Genomic DNA, 18374 nt, shown 5'->3' with positions numbered 1-18374 from the left:
GTAGAAGAGGCCTATTTGCCTGTCCTGGAGCTTCAGCCTGAGGGGCAGCCTTCACGCTTGGCACACAGCTAGAGGCCTGTGGAGCTCCTCTCAGAGAACACGGGCCGGGGAACGCCGTCTACGTTCTCCCTCTGCTCTGCTACAGCTTGCTAGTATATACCAGAAAGGAGCCCCGAGTTTTGACTGCTACCCAGGGGACACCTTCCTATGACCTGGCTCTAGTGGCCACCAGACCTACTCTCGTGTTCCACAGGATGGTATACATTTGCATACTTTAAAAGCTGCAGCCTGAGGGCCTGGCTTCCAATCATCCTGAATCTAAGTGCTGCCTGAGATATTCCCCTTTGGTACACTGACAGGTCTTGGCACACACTCAGCTGTTGGGAGCTATTAAAAATAGGTGGCTTGGAGAATCCCAGAGGTTTGAGAGACAACCAAGAGCTAGGGAAAGGTTGGACAGTAAGGTTTATCACATGAGGCTACTCCATCAAGACTGCTGGTTTCTATGCATTAGATGCAACAGCCACCTCTTCCAGAGAGTCAAGCAAAATGAGGAAACACGGGAATATGTTACAAACAAAGAAGAAAAGACAAAACCCCAGGAGAAAAACAGTTAAACAAATATAAGTAATCTACCTGATAAAGTGTTCAAAGTAGTGGTCATCAAAGAGGCTACTGAATGTGAGAGAAGAATGGATGAACACAGCGAAAACTTTGAGAAACTTGTAGAAAATATAAGAGAGTACCAAATAGAAGTCATGGTGTTAAAGAAAGAATACAATAACTGAACTGAAAAATACACTAGGGTGGTTCACTAGCAGACTAAAAGAAGCAGAAGAATCAGTGACCTGGAACACAGGTGGTGGAACTCACACAAACAGAGCAACAAAAAGCAAAAAGGATTTTTAAAAGTGATGACAGCTTAAGGGACCTCTGGGACAACATCAAGTGAAACAACATTTATGTTATAGAGGTCCCAAAAGAAAAGAGAAGGGGGCTGAAAACTTCCCCAACATGGGGAGACACCCAGATCCTGGAAGCTGAGACAATTCCAAATAAGATGAACCAAAAGATACCCATCTAAGACAAATTATAATTAAAATGGCAAGGAAGGTAGAAATAAGGAGAGAATCTTAAAAGCAGCAAGAGAAAAACAACTTATGAACAAGAGAATCCTCTTGAGACCATTAGCAGATATTCCAGGAGAAATTTTTCAGGCCAGAAGGGAGTGGCATGATGTATTCAAAGTGCTGAAAGAAGAAAATTCCCAACCAAAGTGAATAAAAACCATATAATCATCTCAATAGAGAAAAAACATTTGGCGAAATTCAACATCCACTTATAATAAAAAGTTTCAACGGGACTTCCCTGGTGGTCCAGTGGTTAAGACTCCGTGCTCCTACTGCAGGGGGCATGGGTTCGATCCCTGGTCGGGGAACTAAGATCCCACATGCCGCAGAGCGAATTAAAAAAAAAAGTCTCAACAAACTGGATACAGAGGCAGTGTATCTCAACATAACATAGGCCATATATGACAGACCCAGAGCTGCCATCATGCTCAATGGTGAAAAACCCAAAACATGACAAGTATGCCTACTCTCACCACTTTTATTCAACATAGTACTGGAAGTCCTAGCCACAGCAATTAGGACAAGTAAATCAAAGACAACCAAACCAGGAAGAAGTAAAACTGTCACTATTGCGGATGACATGGTACTGTTTGTAGAAAAACCTAATGATTCCACAAAAAAACTATTCGAATAAATGAATTCAGTAAAGCTGTAGGACACATAAGCAATATACAGGGACCTATGGCATTTCTACACACTAATGATCACAAAGAAATTAGGAAAACACCCCATTTACAATTTCATCAGGTTTACTTGATTGCTATATCAATAATACTGTACTACACTCTCCCTTTACAATTCTCCAGAAGACGGCATGTATAGTAAGGAATACCTATGACCTGTATCTCTAATCTCAGCTTATATATGTCAGAATATTAATGTTTATAAACAGTTTAGCACATATACCTCTTTTAATAAGAAAGATCCATTTGAGGCCATACTAAAATTTAAAAGCCAAGAGCAATAAATCCTGATGTACTTTGGGAAATCTAAATGATTACATTATAAATTTCTCTTTGATCATTAATACAGTGACTTTACATAGAGTTCCATATTGTGTCCTACAGTAGATTTACAGCTTGAAGCAGCTATAGGATTTGACTATTGGGCCTAATTCCTGATAAGAGTGTTTAATAAAATATGTACATTTGTGGAAGGCAGAATTCCACACACTGGGGAGAGAAGTAACTTGATCTCTTGAGCTACTTATGAGGTGAAGTAGGAAATCAACTGCAAACTTTCCTTCTAGATCAAAAAAGTGTGTCTTTGTGGGCAACCCATATATAGCCATTTTACCTTTGTGGAATGGGCTTTATTATCCTTGCCACTTGTGATATTTTTGTAATACAAGCTTCTTTAATTATTGCTTTTTAATGTCTGAAGAGTACTGGGAACAACTGTCATTCTTGTTGAATCTCTAAAAAAGGCAATACAGCGGTATTTTTTTAATCTCTTATTAAACATATCCATAAATTATCCATGCTTCATGGATGTCAGTTTGTGGATGTCTAGGCAGTTAGACAACTAATGCCCATAACTTACAGGAAAGAATCTACTTACTTCCAACTGCATGGGATGGCAACATATGATTCACGAGATGCGTCTTATCAACTCCTTTCTTTGCTTAAAATTATACCATTAACTAAGTATCTCAAACCAATTATATATGTTTTTATTTTGGAGTAACAAAAGTAAATGCCAGGAGGAGACACAGAATACTTAGTAAGATACGGTCTAACAAAGCAGAATGAATAAAGAAAAAGCATATAAAATGTAATATATGTACACGCTTCAGTTCAACCTGTCCTCTTTGTTTTTTTCTACTAGGCATATCATCTTTGCTCCAAGCAGCCACAACAAATATGCTGGCGAATCATTTCCTGGCATCTTTGATTCTATATTTGATATTGAAAATAAAGCAGATCCTCGTTCAGCCTGGAAAGAAGTAAAGAAACACATTTCAATTGCAGCCTTTACAATTCAAGCAGCAGCAGGGACTCTGAAAGAGTTGTTATAGTAAGGTCTCAGCCAACTAGCTGCCATTAAAAGTCTGAGGATAAAATCCGTCTTTCTTTCTGATAACACATGAAGCCAGAGCATGCTAAAATCTTGCTTTTCATGTCATGTTTTGACTTTAGACTTCCACCTTGTTCATCTGCAAAGAGATTTTTGGCCCTTTGAAAATTCATAACTTCATCATCAAAGTACTAATCCAATAAAACAAACCAAAAAACCTCTAGTCATATGGAGAAAGAGATAAAGTAAGTGAAAGTTCCCTAAAATAAAATATGGCAAGGAACTTGAACTCTTCAGACATTGGTGGCCAGAAAGTGAAACAGTACAACCACTTCGGAAAACAGTCTGGCACCTTCTTATAAAGTTAAATATATACTTATATTATAGCTCTAAAATTCTACTTCTAGGTATTTACTAAGGAAGAGCAAAAACATGATCACCAAAAGACTGTTGCATGTTCATCGCAGCTTAATGTGCAAATAATGCCAATGCCCATCAATAAATGAATGGATACATTGTGGTATATTCACAATGGAATACTACTCAGCAATAAAAACGACATAACTGCCGATACATGTAATATTATTGGCAGACATTGTTGAGGGAAAGAAGCCAGACACAAAAGAATGCCTAGTATGAGATCCAATTTATATGAAGAAGCAAAACTAATCTATGGTATTAGGAATTACATCAGTGATTGCTTGGGTCAAGTAAGGGGCAGGCAGGGAGGAAATGTGCTACAAAGAGCAAAGTTTCTGGGATGATGGGAGTCTTCTGTATCATGATCTGGATGATGGTTACACAGGAATATACAGTTGTCAAACTTCATCAAACAGTAAACTTAAAATGTGTAACAATGATACCTTATAAATAAATTTGATTACCAAGAAAAAAAATGTCTGGCAAGGAGACTGGAATAGCACACCTTCTCTTGCGAAACCATCATGGAGTACAAATGGTAAGGAAAAGTGAGTAACAGCTATACTTTTGATAACTTCAACTCTACTGAATAATATATATCTGATAGGTGAAAACAGTTGACCCTTGAATAACATGGGGGTCAGGGGTGCTGACCCTCTGTGCAGTTGAAAATCCATGTGTAACTTGACACTTGGCCTCTCCATATCCTTGTTTCTGCATGCATGGATTCAGCCAACCATGGATCATGTAGTGCTGTAGTACGTATTTAGTGGAAAAAAATCTGCGGATAAATGGACCTATGCAGTTGAAAGCTGTGTTGTTCACAGGTCTACTGCAGTTGCCACAAATCTTCACACTCTGACTCCTATTGAACAGAAGTATATCAGCATGTGCAAACTTTCATGCAGAGCCTAATGATTCAGAATTGTGGGTAATCTGAGATGAAAGCTTCAGAAAGCTTGGTCGTTTAATTACTTTGCCAAAAAGAGTTGAGAATCAAAATTAAATGAGCCCTCATAGGCAGGCACACTAACTACAAGAAGAAGCTTTAAAGGGCAATAAAAGACACTACTCATGAAGCATAAATAAATTTGTAAAGCATATTAAATTAGACTTCTGTGACAAGTTTGTTTTAGCCAATCTATGAATTTAATTTTCTACCATACTATATTACCTTAACATAAGACTTTATTTTAGGATAGAGGAGTAACTGTATTTTAACTTTTGACTTAAAGCATTGTCTTGTAGAGACAATATTGGGTTTTCTACTGTCCCAACTGAGTAAATCACTACATAATTTTGGGCATCAGTTTCTTCAAGAGTAAGGATTGTTAAGGTTCCATCTAACTCTATTGTATCATTTCTAAAGGGGACAAAATACAAAAATTTATAAATCTCTTTTATGTTTTTCCTACCGGCAGCTTTCCAGAAGAAAGATATTTATTGCTAAAAAAGCATGTATGGTTAGAAATATGGGTTTAGAGAAAAATAGTAACCTTTTCAACTTATTGTTTACTTTAATCGGTAAGTTATTTTGTTTTTATCATCTTTAATCAACAATTCACCATTTGAACAGAACAATGATTATGTGGTATGCACTGTAATAAACTCAGGATATTAGATAGAGAATATGTACTACCACATGTTCAACACACAGAACGTGTTTGAACTACTTTTTTAGTCTTTTTCCTGTAGGATTATTTTATGTCTAAGATGTTTATGCTTGGTAACCACATAGCAAAAATCTAGAGTAGTCATGAAACATGAAAAAAAGGGAGACTGAGCAAATCACCGTGGAAAATCACCACTTTACAAAGGTAGACAGAAACAGAGGGAAAAACAAAGAAAGGAGATACAAAACAACCAGAAGACAAACAATAAGCTGGCAGTAGTAAGTCCTTACATATCAGTAATCACTCTAAATAGAAATAAATTCAGTTCACTAATCAAAGGCACAGAGTGGCTGGATGGATTAAAGAGACCTAACTATATAATTTCAGCTCTAGAGATAAACATAAGCTCAGGGTAAAGATGTGAGTGGATGAGGATACTCCGTGCAACTGGAAACCAAAAGAAAGCAGGTATAGCCAGACAAAACAGACTTAATGCCAAAAATGATAAGAGACAAAAGGTCATTATATAATGATAAAAAGGTCAATATATCCAGAAGATACAACAATCATAAATATATATATACACCCAACATTGGCACACTGAAATATATTAAGCAAATTCTAATAGATCAAAAGGGAGAGATAGACAATAATGCAATAATAGTAGAGGCTTTCAATATCCCACTGCCAGCAATGACCACTGATCATCCAGACATCAAATCAATAAGAAATGCTGGAATTTAACCATACTGTATAACAAAGGACCTTAACAGACATATCCAAAAGTAGCAGAACACACATACTTCTCAAGTGCACACAGAACATTATCTAGTATAAATCATGATACGAGAAGAAATGAAAACAACACATCTCAACAAATAAGAATACTGAAATCACACCAACTATCTTTTCAGATAACAATCTACGAAACTAGAAATCAACAATCAGAGGAAAGCTGGAAAATCTACAAATACGTGGAAAGTAAACAAGACACTCCTAAACAATCAGAGGGGAACAAAAAGGAAATTAAAAAATTATCTCAAAACAAATGAAAATGGAAATACAAACTATCAAATCTTATGGGATGAAGGAAAAGCAGTTCCGAGAGGAAAGTTTATAGCAATAAATTCATATATTGAGAAATTTAGAAACATCTCAAAAAAAAATCCCCCTAACTTTTACACCTCAAGGAACTAGAAAGAGAAAGCAGGAGGATCAAAGTGGAAATACATGAATAGAGACCAGGGAGGAAAAAAACAGAATTAACAAAATTAAAGCTGGCTCTTCAAAAGATAAACAAAATTGACAAACCTTTAACCAGACTAAGAAAAAAAGAGAGGACTCAAAATTAGAAATGAAAAAGAAGACACTACAGAGATACAAATACTACAGAAATACAGAAGACATATGAGACCATTATGAACAATTATATGCCAACGAGATAACCTAGAAGAAATGCATAAACTTCTATAAACACAAACTACCAAGACTGAATCAGGACAAACAGAAATTCTGAACAGACCATTAATGAGCAAAGAAATTGAATCAGTAATCAAAAACCACACAACACAGAAAACCTCAGGACCAGATGGCTTCATTGGCAAATTCTACCAAACATTCAAGAGAATTAACAACGGTCCTTCTCAAACTCTTGCAAAAACCTGAGGAGGAAATACTTCCAAAGTCATTTTACGAGGCCAGCATTACCCTGATTCTGAAGCCAGATAAGGACACTTTAACAATAGGCTAATATCCCTGATGAATGTAGCTGCAAATTTTTCAATAAAATCTTAGCAAACTGAATTTAAGAACATACAAAAAGGGTTATACATCATGACCAAATGGGATTTATCCCTTTGATGCAAAGATGGTTCAACATGTAAATCAATAAATGTAATATATTAATGAAAGATAAAAATTACGTGATCATCTCAGTTGATGCAGAAAAGCATTTGGTAAAATACAACATCCTTTCATGATTAAAAAACGCTAGGCAGGGGCTTCCCTGGTGGCGCAGTGGTTGAGAGTCCGCCTGCCGATGCAGGGGACATGGGTTCGTGCCCTGGTCTGGGAAGATCCCACATGCCGCGGAGCGGCTAGGCCTGTGAGCCATGGCCGCTGAGCCTGCGCGTCTGGAGCCTGGGCTCCGCAATGGGAGAGGCCACAACAGTGAGAGGCCCGTGTACCGCAAAAAACAAAACAAAAAAAAAAAACCTGCTAGGCAGACTGGGTATAGAGGAACATACCATAACATAATAAAGGCCATATGTAACAAACCTGCAGTTAACATGATACTCAATGGATAAAAATTGAAAGCTATTCCTCTAAGATCAGGAACAAGACAAGGATGCCCACTTTCACAATTTTTATTAAATATAGTACTGAAGGACTAAATTGCTCAATATAGAGCAATTGGGCAAGACAAACAAAAGGCATCCAAACAGAGAATGAAGAACTAAGTGATGATATTTGCAGATGCTACAATTTCATATATAGAAGATCCCAAAGACTCAACCAAAAAAAAAACAACAAAAAAACCAAAAACTGTTGGAACTAATTAATGATTTCAGTAAAATTGCAGGATACAAAAATCCATATACAGAAATCAATTACATTTCTATATGCTAAGAATGAAACATTTGAAAAGGAAATAAAGAAAACTATCCCAATCACAATAGCATCAAAAACAATAAAATACTTAGGCATAAGTTTAACCAAGGAAGTGAAAGATTATTGCTGAAAGAAACTGAAAACAAAAGTAATAAATGGAAAGAGCGCTTGTGTTTATGGATCGGAATAAGTAATATTGTCAAAATGTCCATACTACCCAAAGCCATCTATAGATTCAACAAAATTCCCATCAAAACACCAATGGCATTCTTCACAGTAGAAAACAATCGTCAAATCTGTATGGACCCACAAAAGACCCCAAATAGCAAAAGCAATTCTGAGGAAAAAGAACCAAGCTGGTGGTATCATACTTCCTGATTTCAAACTATATTACAAAGCTATAGTACTGAAAATGTATTATAATAAACAATATAACCATATGCCTAAAGGAGGTAGGAAAAGAAAAACAAAACCCCAAAGTTAGTAGAAGGAAATAAATCATAAATATCAGAATAGAAATAAGTAAAATAGAAACTAAAAACAGAAAAGATCAATGAAGCTAAGAGCTGGTTTTTAGAAAAGATAAGCAAAACTGATAAACCTTTAGCCAGACTCATCAAGAAAGAAAAGAGAGGGCCAAATCAATAAAATCAGACATGAAAGTTATAAGAGACACCAAGAAAATACAAAGGAATCATAAGAGACTACAATGAACAGCTATACGCCCATAAAATGGACACTCTAGAAGAAAATGGAAGATTCCTAGAAATGTATGATCTTCCATGATTAAACCAGAAAATATGAACAGACCAATTACCAGCAATGAAAGTGGAACAGTAATAAAAACTATCAGAAAACAGAAGTCGAAACCAGAAGGCTTCACAGGTGAATGCTACCAAACATTTAGAGAAGAGTTAACACCTATTCTTCTCAAACTATACTAAAAACTGCAGAGGAACATTTGTGAACTCATTCTACAAGGCCAGCATCATCCTGATAACAAAAACAGACACCACAATAAAAGAAAATTACAGGCCAATATCACTGATAAACATAGATGCAAAAATCCTCAACAAATATAATCAAACCAAATCCAACAATACATTAAAAGGATCATGCACCATGATCAAGTGGGATTTATCCCAGGGATGCAGGGATTTTTCAATATCTGCAAATCAATCAATGTAATATACATTAACAAACTAAAGGGCAAAAACCATATCAATAGATGCAGAAAAAGCTTTACAAAATTAAGCATCCATTTAAGATAAAAACTCTCCAGAAATGGACATAAAGGGAACAAACCTCAACATAATAAAGGCCATATATGACAAGCCCACAGGTAACATCATACTTAATGATGAAAATCTGAAAGCATTTCCTGTAAGATCAGAAATAAGACAAGGATGCCCACTCTCACCACTTTTATTCAACAGAGTTTTGGAAGTCCTCCCCACAGCAGCCAGAGAAGGAAAAGAAATAAAAGGAATCCAAACTGGAAAAGAAGTAGTAAAACTGTCACTGTTTGCAGATGACATGATGCTCTACGTAGAAAATCCTAAAGATGCTACCAGGAAACGACTAGAGCTCATCAATGAATTTAGTAAAATGGAAGGATATAAAATTAATATACAGAAATCTGTTGCATTTCTATACACTAACAACAAAAGATCAGAAAAAGAATTTAAGGGTACAATCCCATTTACTATCATATCAAAAAGAAAATACCTAGAGATCTACTTAAGGAGGCAAAACACCTATACTTTGAAAACTGTAAGACACTGATGAAAAATATTGAAGATGACACAAACAGATGGAAAGATATACCATGTTCATGGATTGGAAGAATCCATATTGTTAAAATGACCATAATACTGAAGGCAATTGACAGATTCAATGTAATCCCTATCAAAATACCATGGGCATTTTTCACAGAACTAGAAAAGAAAATTTCAAAGTTTCTATGGACACACAAAAGATCCTGAAAAGCCAAAATAATCTGGTGAAAGAACAGAGCTGGAGGAATCACAATCCCTGGCTTCAGACTATACTACAAAGTTACAGTAATCAAAATAATATGGTACTGGCATAAAAACAGATACATCGATCAATGGAACAGGATGGAAAGCCTAGAAATAAACCCATGTACTTATGGTCAATTAATCTGTGACAAAGGAGGCAAGAATATACAATGGAGAAAAGATAGTCTCAATAAGTGGTGCTGGGAAAACTGGACAGCTACATGTAAAAGAATAAAATTAGAACATTAACACCACATATAAAGATAAACTCAAAATGGATTAAAGGCCTACATATAAGACAGGAAATCATAAAACTCCTAGAGGAAAACATAGGCAGAACCCTCTCTGATACAAATCATAGCAGTATTATTTTGGATCTGTCTCCTAAAGCAAAGGAAATAAAAGCAAAAGTAAACAGATGGGACCTAATTAAACTTAAAAGCTTTTGCACAGTAAAGGAAGCCATCAAGAAAATGAAAAGCAACCTAGTGAATGAGAGAAAATATTTGAAAATGATATGATCCAAAATATATACACAACTCATACAACATCAAAAAAACAACCTGATTAAAAACTGGGCAGAAGACCTGAATAGACATTTTTCCAAAGCAGATATACAGATGGTCAACAGGCACATGAAAATATGCTCAATATCAATTGTCAGAGAAATGCAAATTAAAACCACAGTTAAGATATCACCTCAGACCCATCAGAATCACTATCATCAAAAAGAATACAAATAACAAATGTTCATGAAGATGTGGAGAAAAGGGAACTCTGTACACTGTTGAGTGAATGTAAATTTGTACAACCATTTTGGAGAAAGTATGGGGGAGTTCCTTAAAAAGTAAAAACAGAACCATCATATGATCCAGCAATACCACTCTTGGGCATATATCCAGGGAAAACCATAATTTGAAAAGATACACACACCTCAATATTCATAGCATTATTTACCATTGCCAAGATATAGAAGCAACCTAAGTGTCCATCAACAGATGAATGGATGAAGATGATGTGATACACACACACACACACACACACACACACACACGCACGCGCACACACACACACACACACACACAATGGAATACTACTCAGCCATAAAAAGAAAATTCTGCCATCTGCAATAACATGGATGGTCTTGGAGGGTATTATACTAAGTGAAATAAGTCAGAGAAAGACAAATACTGTATAATATCACTTATATGTGGAAACTAAAAAATACAACAAATTAATGAATATAACAAAAAAAGAAACAGACTCACAGATACAGAAAATAAACTAGTGTTTATCAGTGCAGAGAGGGAAGGGGGAGCAATACAGAGGCAGGTGATTTAAAAAAAGGGTTTTTATGGGATTATATGAAATCATGTGTGAAACTTTTGAAAACTGTAAAGTTCTATAGAATTTAAAGCATGTTCCTTTCAATTAAAAAACAAACAAATAAAATGAACTAGTGAACATAACTAAAAAGAAACAGTCACACAGGTATAAAGAACAAACTAGTAGTTACCAGTGAGGAGGGGGAAGGGGCAAAATAGGTGTAGGAGATTAAGAACTAAAAACTACTCTGTATAAAAGATATAACCTACAATGATATATTGTCCAACACAGGGACTACAGCCAATATTTTATAACTATAAATGGAATATAACCTTTAAAAATTGTGAATCAGTATGTCGTACTCCTGAAACATATTGTACATGAACCATACTTCAATTTTTAAAAAAAGTATTATACTGGCACAAAAATAGACACATAGACCAGTGGAGCACATTAGAGGGCCTAGAATTAAACCTCTGCTTATATGGTCAAGTAATATTGGATAAGGGAGTAAAGGACACCCAATGGGGAAAGGAATAGTCTCGTCAACAAATTGTGTTGGGAAAACTGGATAAACACATGCAGAGCAATGAGAATGGACCGTTATCTTACACCACTCAAAAAAATTAACTTGAAATATATTAAAGATTTAAACATAAGACCTGATACTTTAAAATTTTTAGAAGAAAACATAGGGAAGAAACTCCTCAACACTGGTGGTAGCAATGATTTCTTTGGATATAAAAACACAAGCAAAAATCAACAAATGGGACTATATCAAATTTAAAAGCTTTTGCACAGCAAAAGAAACAACAAAATGAAAAGGCAACCTACAGAATGGGAGAAACTTTTTGCAAATCACATATATGATAAGGGGTTAATATCCGAAATATAGAGAAGTCAGAAACAAAAACGCAAATAATTTGATTAAAAAATGGGCAGACGACCTAAAAGACATTTTTCCAAAGACAACAGGTACATGAAAAGATGCTCAATATCGCTAATCATCAGGGAAATGCAAGTTAAAACCACAGTGAGTCATCATCTCATACCTGTTAAAATGGTTATCATCAGAAAGAAAAGAGATAAGAAGTGCTGGTGAGAACGTGGAGAAAAGGGAACCCTTGGTACACTATCAGTAGGAACATAAACTGGCACAGCTACTATCGAAAACGGTGTGGAGGTTCCTCAAAAAATTAAAGATAGAACTACCACATGATCCAGTAATTCCACTTCTGGGTTATTTTTCAGAAGAAAATGAAACCACTAACTCAAAAAAAAATGTGTACCCCAATATTCATTGCCGCATTATAATAGCCAAGATGTGGAAAAAAACTTAGCGTCTGTCAATGGCTGAATAAAGAGAATATGGTACATATATAATGGAATATATATAATGGAATATAATGTAATGGAATATTATTCAGCCACGAAGAAAGGAGGGTATCCTGCCATTTGTGAAAACATGGATGGCCTCAGCACATTTTGCTAAGTGAGATTAAGTCAGACAGAAAACAAGTATTGTATGATATTGCTTATATTTGGAATTTTAAAAAGTCAAACTTGCAGAAACAGAATAAGATGGTGGTTAGCAGGGGCTAAGGGGTGGGGGACAAGACTAATGTTGTTTAGGGTACAAATTTACAATAAGTAGTAAAAAAGCTCTAGAGATATAATGCACAGTACAGGGAGTACAGACAATAGTATCGTGTTACAGTCATCAAGCTTGTTAAGAGAACTTATTCCAACTACCAACAAAAGGATAACTAGGTAAGGTGATAGAGGTGCTAATTATCACCACAATGGCAATCATATTACAATATATAAATGTATCCAATTAACGTTTTACACTTTAAATTTACACATTACATATCAGATATACTAAAATAAAACAAAAAAAAACACTCTAGAAGAGATTGAGTCCTGTACACCCAGAACAGCACCTCAAGTCTCATTAAGCATCAAACTTACACAAACATAGAGAACATACAATAAACTCCCATTTATCCATCTCCCAGCTCAAAGAATCATCCCCCCAAAAAGAAAAAAAAAATAAACCTTTTTTCCCCTAAGCATATCCTATTTCTTGGTCCACATCCTGAGTAAGAGATTATTTCTCATAAGGATACTTGTGAAATAGCAAAGAAATATTTTGCTAGTGACAAATGTTTTATTACTTTTTTTTTTTTTTTTTGGCTCTGCAGCACAGCTTGGGGGATCTTAGTTCCCTCGACCAGGACCAGAGGTTGAACCCAGGCCATGGCAGTGAAACCACTGAGTCCTAACCACTGGACCGTGAGAGAATTCCCTGTTGCTGACTTCTAAAATCAAATTTAAATAAGCCATAAATTTCTATTATAATGCAATAATTTGATCATTTAAAAAATCTAAACATGTTGCTTATATTGAGTAATATAAAAGTAAACTAATAAAAAGCATATGAAATGTAATATAGGCATATACATTAAGAAATTCTAAAAATTTATTCTAGAGAAAATTGGAAAGAATGCCAATATTTGTGACAAAGATACTGCAACATTTTATCATAGTAAAAAAGTAAACTAAATATTCATCAATGGGAAACTGCTTAACTTATGGTATAATAGTCATAAAGCTGATAAACTGATAAACATTTTTCATTTTTGGTAAGTTGTCTGTGAGTTATTGTTGAGTTGGAAAAAAAATATGTTGATAAAACAATGTACAGATATCACACAAGTATTAGCAGCACTTATTACACTGGGGTGGTAGACTTTTAATCTTTGTACTTCTCTGTATTGCTTTAATTTCTTACATTGGAATATATTCCTCTTATAATAAAAACTACAGTAAGGCTGTTTTAACTTTGAAGAGAAAAAAAGTTCTGGGATGCAATAAAGTTCAAAAATAGAAACCTCTTTTTCTATCTTTGTAATTTACTAGTTTTTCTGTTCTGAGGATACAAACAACACTTATTTACAGATGCATACATGGGCTATTTTAATATTTTTCATATTAGCTCAGAATTTCAAAACTATCAATTGACCTTCCAACTTTCAAGTTTATATATGGAGATGAGATACAAGAAAATAATTCTTCTCCAATCCTGACTTTTGAAGTACAGAAATGAGTTTAGTAAAACAGTAACGTGAGAAATAACTACCACACTGTAATGGATTTTAGTCTTTGTTATTGTCATTGCTTTTTAACTTTAGTCATTTGCTCTTTGCTTCCTCTCTTTTTAGTAAGTCTGTGTTCATCCACTTCTTTCAATCCCAAGTGTGATTATTCTGAATTCACGCCAACAATATCTTTCACTTAAATGATGTAAAAACTTCCTTTCAAATCACCCAACTTCCTTTCCCCTGTTGTATCACAATCATAGTAACTTCAGCCAGAATGATCTTCCTAAATGTGATCATGCTACATTCTATTTACATATTTTCAGTAAGGACTTCCACACTCCCAGGAATGATATAGTAGGTACTGGCAGGCAATCACTCCAGTTCCAGCTACTAAAAAAAAAAAATGTATTAAAGGCACAATATTTTTAGATATATCAAAAAATTGTGGAAGCAATGAAAACTAAATGTACTAAAAGTCTCCAAATACTGCTGAGAGCAACAACTGTTTACTTCCTTGGGGACATTTGCCAATTCTAGGCATGGGCTAAAGGTCAGATTCATCCTATACTAAGGCACTTTAAGGGGAATATCAGCAGAGTTTCTGATGGCTGTATGAACTACCACGACGTACTGGAATCTAGAGGAACCTAAAACCAAGGCTGAGGTGTTTGCTTAGGGGCGAGGGCAAGATAGAAAGCTTTGGGGCTAAGCAGACTAACAAGAGTTTTCTTAAGAGGCCACTGTCATCTCTCAACTCCAGTTCTTTTCACATCCTTGTCTTTCTCCATCCCTCCCTCCTATTTGGTTAACTCCTACCCATTTTTTTTTCAGGACTCTAGTGTCTACCCCTCCAAAAATCCATGTATAAAATCTACCAAACATGCTCTCACAGCAACTCTTTACAGGTTGATCTTCAGCATAGTTTTTATTTGATGACCTTTTGCTTTCCTTGCTGGAATCTTTGGAAGCAGAGGCCAGTGTGTTTGGTAATTATCCCCAGCACATACGAAGTAGCTAAAAATGTTTTCTTGAATGAAATGAAATAATTAAGCAAAGGGATGGCTATAATAATTGAAGATGCTCACAAACTTTTATATCTTACCAAAAACATTAATAAAATCTGTAAATTTCATACCAACTCAGAACAGTTCCTTTGGGAGGAAAAAATATTAAGAAACCTAACCTCAACTAGCCTCAAGATTATCTGGCAAAGCATAATAATATATAAAAAGATCACCCATGTAGGCTACAGATCTCTCTTTGGAAGAAGTGTCCTATAATTTATAACGTAATAATTTTACATGTGGTTCTTGATTCATTAAAACACTCTAGAGCTCAGGTTTAAGTGTCTTTCCCTGTACTTTGATGGGGACATCTTCCCTAACTTTTCACAAATGAAAACTTCAATCATGTAAAATTAGGTTACGAGTGAATTGTTTGTCTAATGTACTAATACTTAATTTTAATGCATTGCTTCTTTCACCCCATTAAAGTGACATGTTATCTGCCTATGTACATTGTCTTCCAATCATCAACATCTAAGAATACAGATGTAGAAAACTGTTCCAGATTCCAAATGATAGTAAGTCCAAGGTTATTTATATGCACAAGCCTTTAGAACTAACTGCCTGCAAAGGACAAATTCATTGCCGTGGGCCTTTTACAGTCCTGCAGAAGCCATCCCTAATTCTTGTCAATAGCCCATCAGCCCTATAGAGGTCCTTATCAAGAAAGTCAATGGCTCAATTAACTACTGCAAAAGTTAAAAGCACATTATCTTTTCATGATAATTCACTCACTTGATACTAAGGAAGAAAAGACTAAACACTAATAAAGAAATAGCAGTTCCAATGTTAGGTTTTGCATGGTGACTCAGATGTCTTCAGTGTCATGGTGGAGAGTTTAAACAGGACTTTGAAGTTGAAGGCCCTCATTTTAAAATCCAATTTTGCCATCTGCTACCTATTGTGCCCTGAGGCAAGTTATGGAGCTTCCTTTGCCTCTGTTTCTCTATCCATAAAATATGGATAATAATATATAATCATGGGGGTATTCTGAAGATAAAATGAAAAGCTATCAAAAGCACTTAGCAAAGTGCTTAGCACACTTGAATTGCCAACCTATTGAATAAAAAATTAGTCATCATTATGTCTACAGTTCTGAATTACTTGTAACCAGTACTTCCTAAATTCCTACACCTAAATCACAAACAGAATTTATGAAGTATTTTAATCTGATCAATTATAAAGCCCTATTACTATACACCTACTTAAATGGGACAAGAATTCCACCTAACTAAATATCTCTCAATTCTGATTTTCATCATCCTGACATTGGCTTTCTGCTTCCTTATACTGGTTCCCCTCCTTTGTGTCCAACTCAGCCTTTTTATAATGATAATTTAAGTAGCATTATGGGCAAGGGAGGGTGGGGCTGGCAGGAATCATTAAGGTAACAAAAACAGTCCAACTTGGTTTCAGGCCAGTCTGGGATCAGTCTGTTATCGGAATCCAGCTTTCATAATTCAGAAGCCTTTTAAAGTTTTACAAACAATTGTAATTATAAGGAAGCCATCAATTCTAATAAGCCTAATGCATCATTTAAAATTTGTGGATTTTATTTCCAACAAATAATCTTTACATTTTCCTCCACCATAAGAATATATTATGCCTAGCACTAAAATTGTTTAATGATCATACTGACAGAATCAAGGGCCTGTGGTGAATTTATGTTGTTTTTCATCCACCCAGCCTGCCTTCCGCATTCTTCTGGTAAAGAACTTTCCTTTCATCTAGGGGACCCATTACAGGTGGTTTAGGTGGCACACTCTGCACATTCAGGATGGAAGCCTCAACACTCCTTGTTCAGGCTTACTTATCTCAATGCCTGTGTACTCCTGCATGATACAAAGGACAGGAATTGTCACTGCTTTTGGATTAAAGTAAGATGCTCTCAGAAGTTCAGAACAGTATCAACTTTGTATTCTCAAAGTTAGCTAAATGGTATATTTACATTACCGCCTATTTACTTATGACTTCCAAATTCTGAGAGCCAGACATGGGCTCACTGTAAGCGTCAGAACTTACCAATAGCTTGGACTACTTTACCTGGGCATTACAGATTCCTTGGACTCAAGAGTCCTCCGTAAAAAAATCACTTTTTCCAAAATTCCCTATCTTGTTTAGGGGCTCCTTCTGTTTCAAAATCTAGGAGTTATCCTTGAAATTTCACCCTCTAATCCCTAATTCCTTTGAATTCAAGATATATCTCTTAATTTATCCTTTTCTCTTCCTACTGCTTCTGGTATATTTCACGCCCTCGTCCTAAAGGGTCTTCCTCTTTAAAACACTTCTAATTGCACCTTTCATTATAATGATTATTTTATTTATTTTTGGCTGTGCCGTGTGGCCTGGGGATCCTGCTTCCCTATCAGTGATCAAAATTGGGCCCTGTGGAAGCATGCAGTTCTAACCACTGGACTGCCAGGGAACTCCCTACAATGATCTTTCTAAAATAAAATACAAGCCTTATAACAAATATATGAAAAAACCTCAAAGAAAGAAGTGAGGGGGAAAAGGTGCTCAGCTAACTCTGAGACTGTAGGAGTCTAGAAATATAAGACTACAGGCAAAAAACTACCTAAGCACTACTCCAGTTAATAAATCTGTTTCCTATAGGAGATTAGGTTAAAAATTCTGATACTGCTGTACATGTATACTGAAACTGAACAAGTAAATGGATAGTGGATGACAGAAGCCAGGTTTTTATTGTAGGAGTGCGAAGTTACACATAAGCTAGGGGAGGAGGCTGCAGTGATCTGTGTGGTAACGGAGTAGTGGTGGAGAACTAAGTATGAACTCACGTTCACCTTACTATAGATAGTTACTTACAGAAATATTTATAGATATGTGTATAGACAGGTTAGCATACACACATATATTTCCTTGCTATCAGCTTGAGTGTACCTAGACACAAAGATAAGTCAGCAATGAGTACACCTAATATCCAGATATTGGTTTCTAATACCATTTTCCAATAAAAAGAACCTAGAATCTTTGGAGAAATGACTGACTGGAGCATGCTGGAGTGCCAGAAGGTAAGAAAGTGCTAAAGAACAACACCAAAACAAAACCA

The 18374-nt window shown here is 35.5% G+C and overlaps 2 protein-coding genes across 5 annotated transcripts in view; one reads left to right on the top strand and one right to left on the bottom strand.

Moving 5' to 3' along the window:
- The window catches only part of NAALAD2 (N-acetylated alpha-linked acidic dipeptidase 2), a 59181-nt gene extending 45152 nt beyond the window's left edge, over positions 1–14029 (top strand). For 2 of the 3 annotated variants that reach the window (XM_060018114.1, XM_060018116.1), the window contains exon 19: positions 2958–6231. In XM_060018114.1, coding sequence (XP_059874097.1) covers positions 2958–3147 — 190 coding nt within the window. In that variant the 3' untranslated portion in view covers positions 3148–6231. Of the gene's footprint in view, positions 1–2957; positions 6232–13340 lie in introns of those variants that run through there. The other variant, XM_060018115.1, reaches the window with a different exon arrangement.
- CHORDC1 (cysteine and histidine rich domain containing 1) overlaps positions 2933–18374 on the bottom strand; it is a 42686-nt gene continuing 27244 nt past the window's right edge. Inside the window, exon 13 of one of the 2 annotated variants that reach the window (XR_009520366.1) lies at positions 2933–3065. The gene's annotated coding sequence lies outside the window, so the exon portion shown is untranslated. The remainder of the gene's footprint in view (positions 3066–18374) is intronic. The other variant, XM_060018118.1, reaches the window with a different exon arrangement.

This window comes from Delphinus delphis, chromosome 8 (assembly GCF_949987515.2).
Source record: "Delphinus delphis chromosome 8, mDelDel1.2, whole genome shotgun sequence".
Classification (NCBI taxonomy): Eukaryota; Metazoa; Chordata; class Mammalia; order Artiodactyla; family Delphinidae; genus Delphinus; species Delphinus delphis.
Note: the sequence above shows the minus strand (reverse complement) of the source record. Positions and strands in the feature narration are given on the sequence as shown.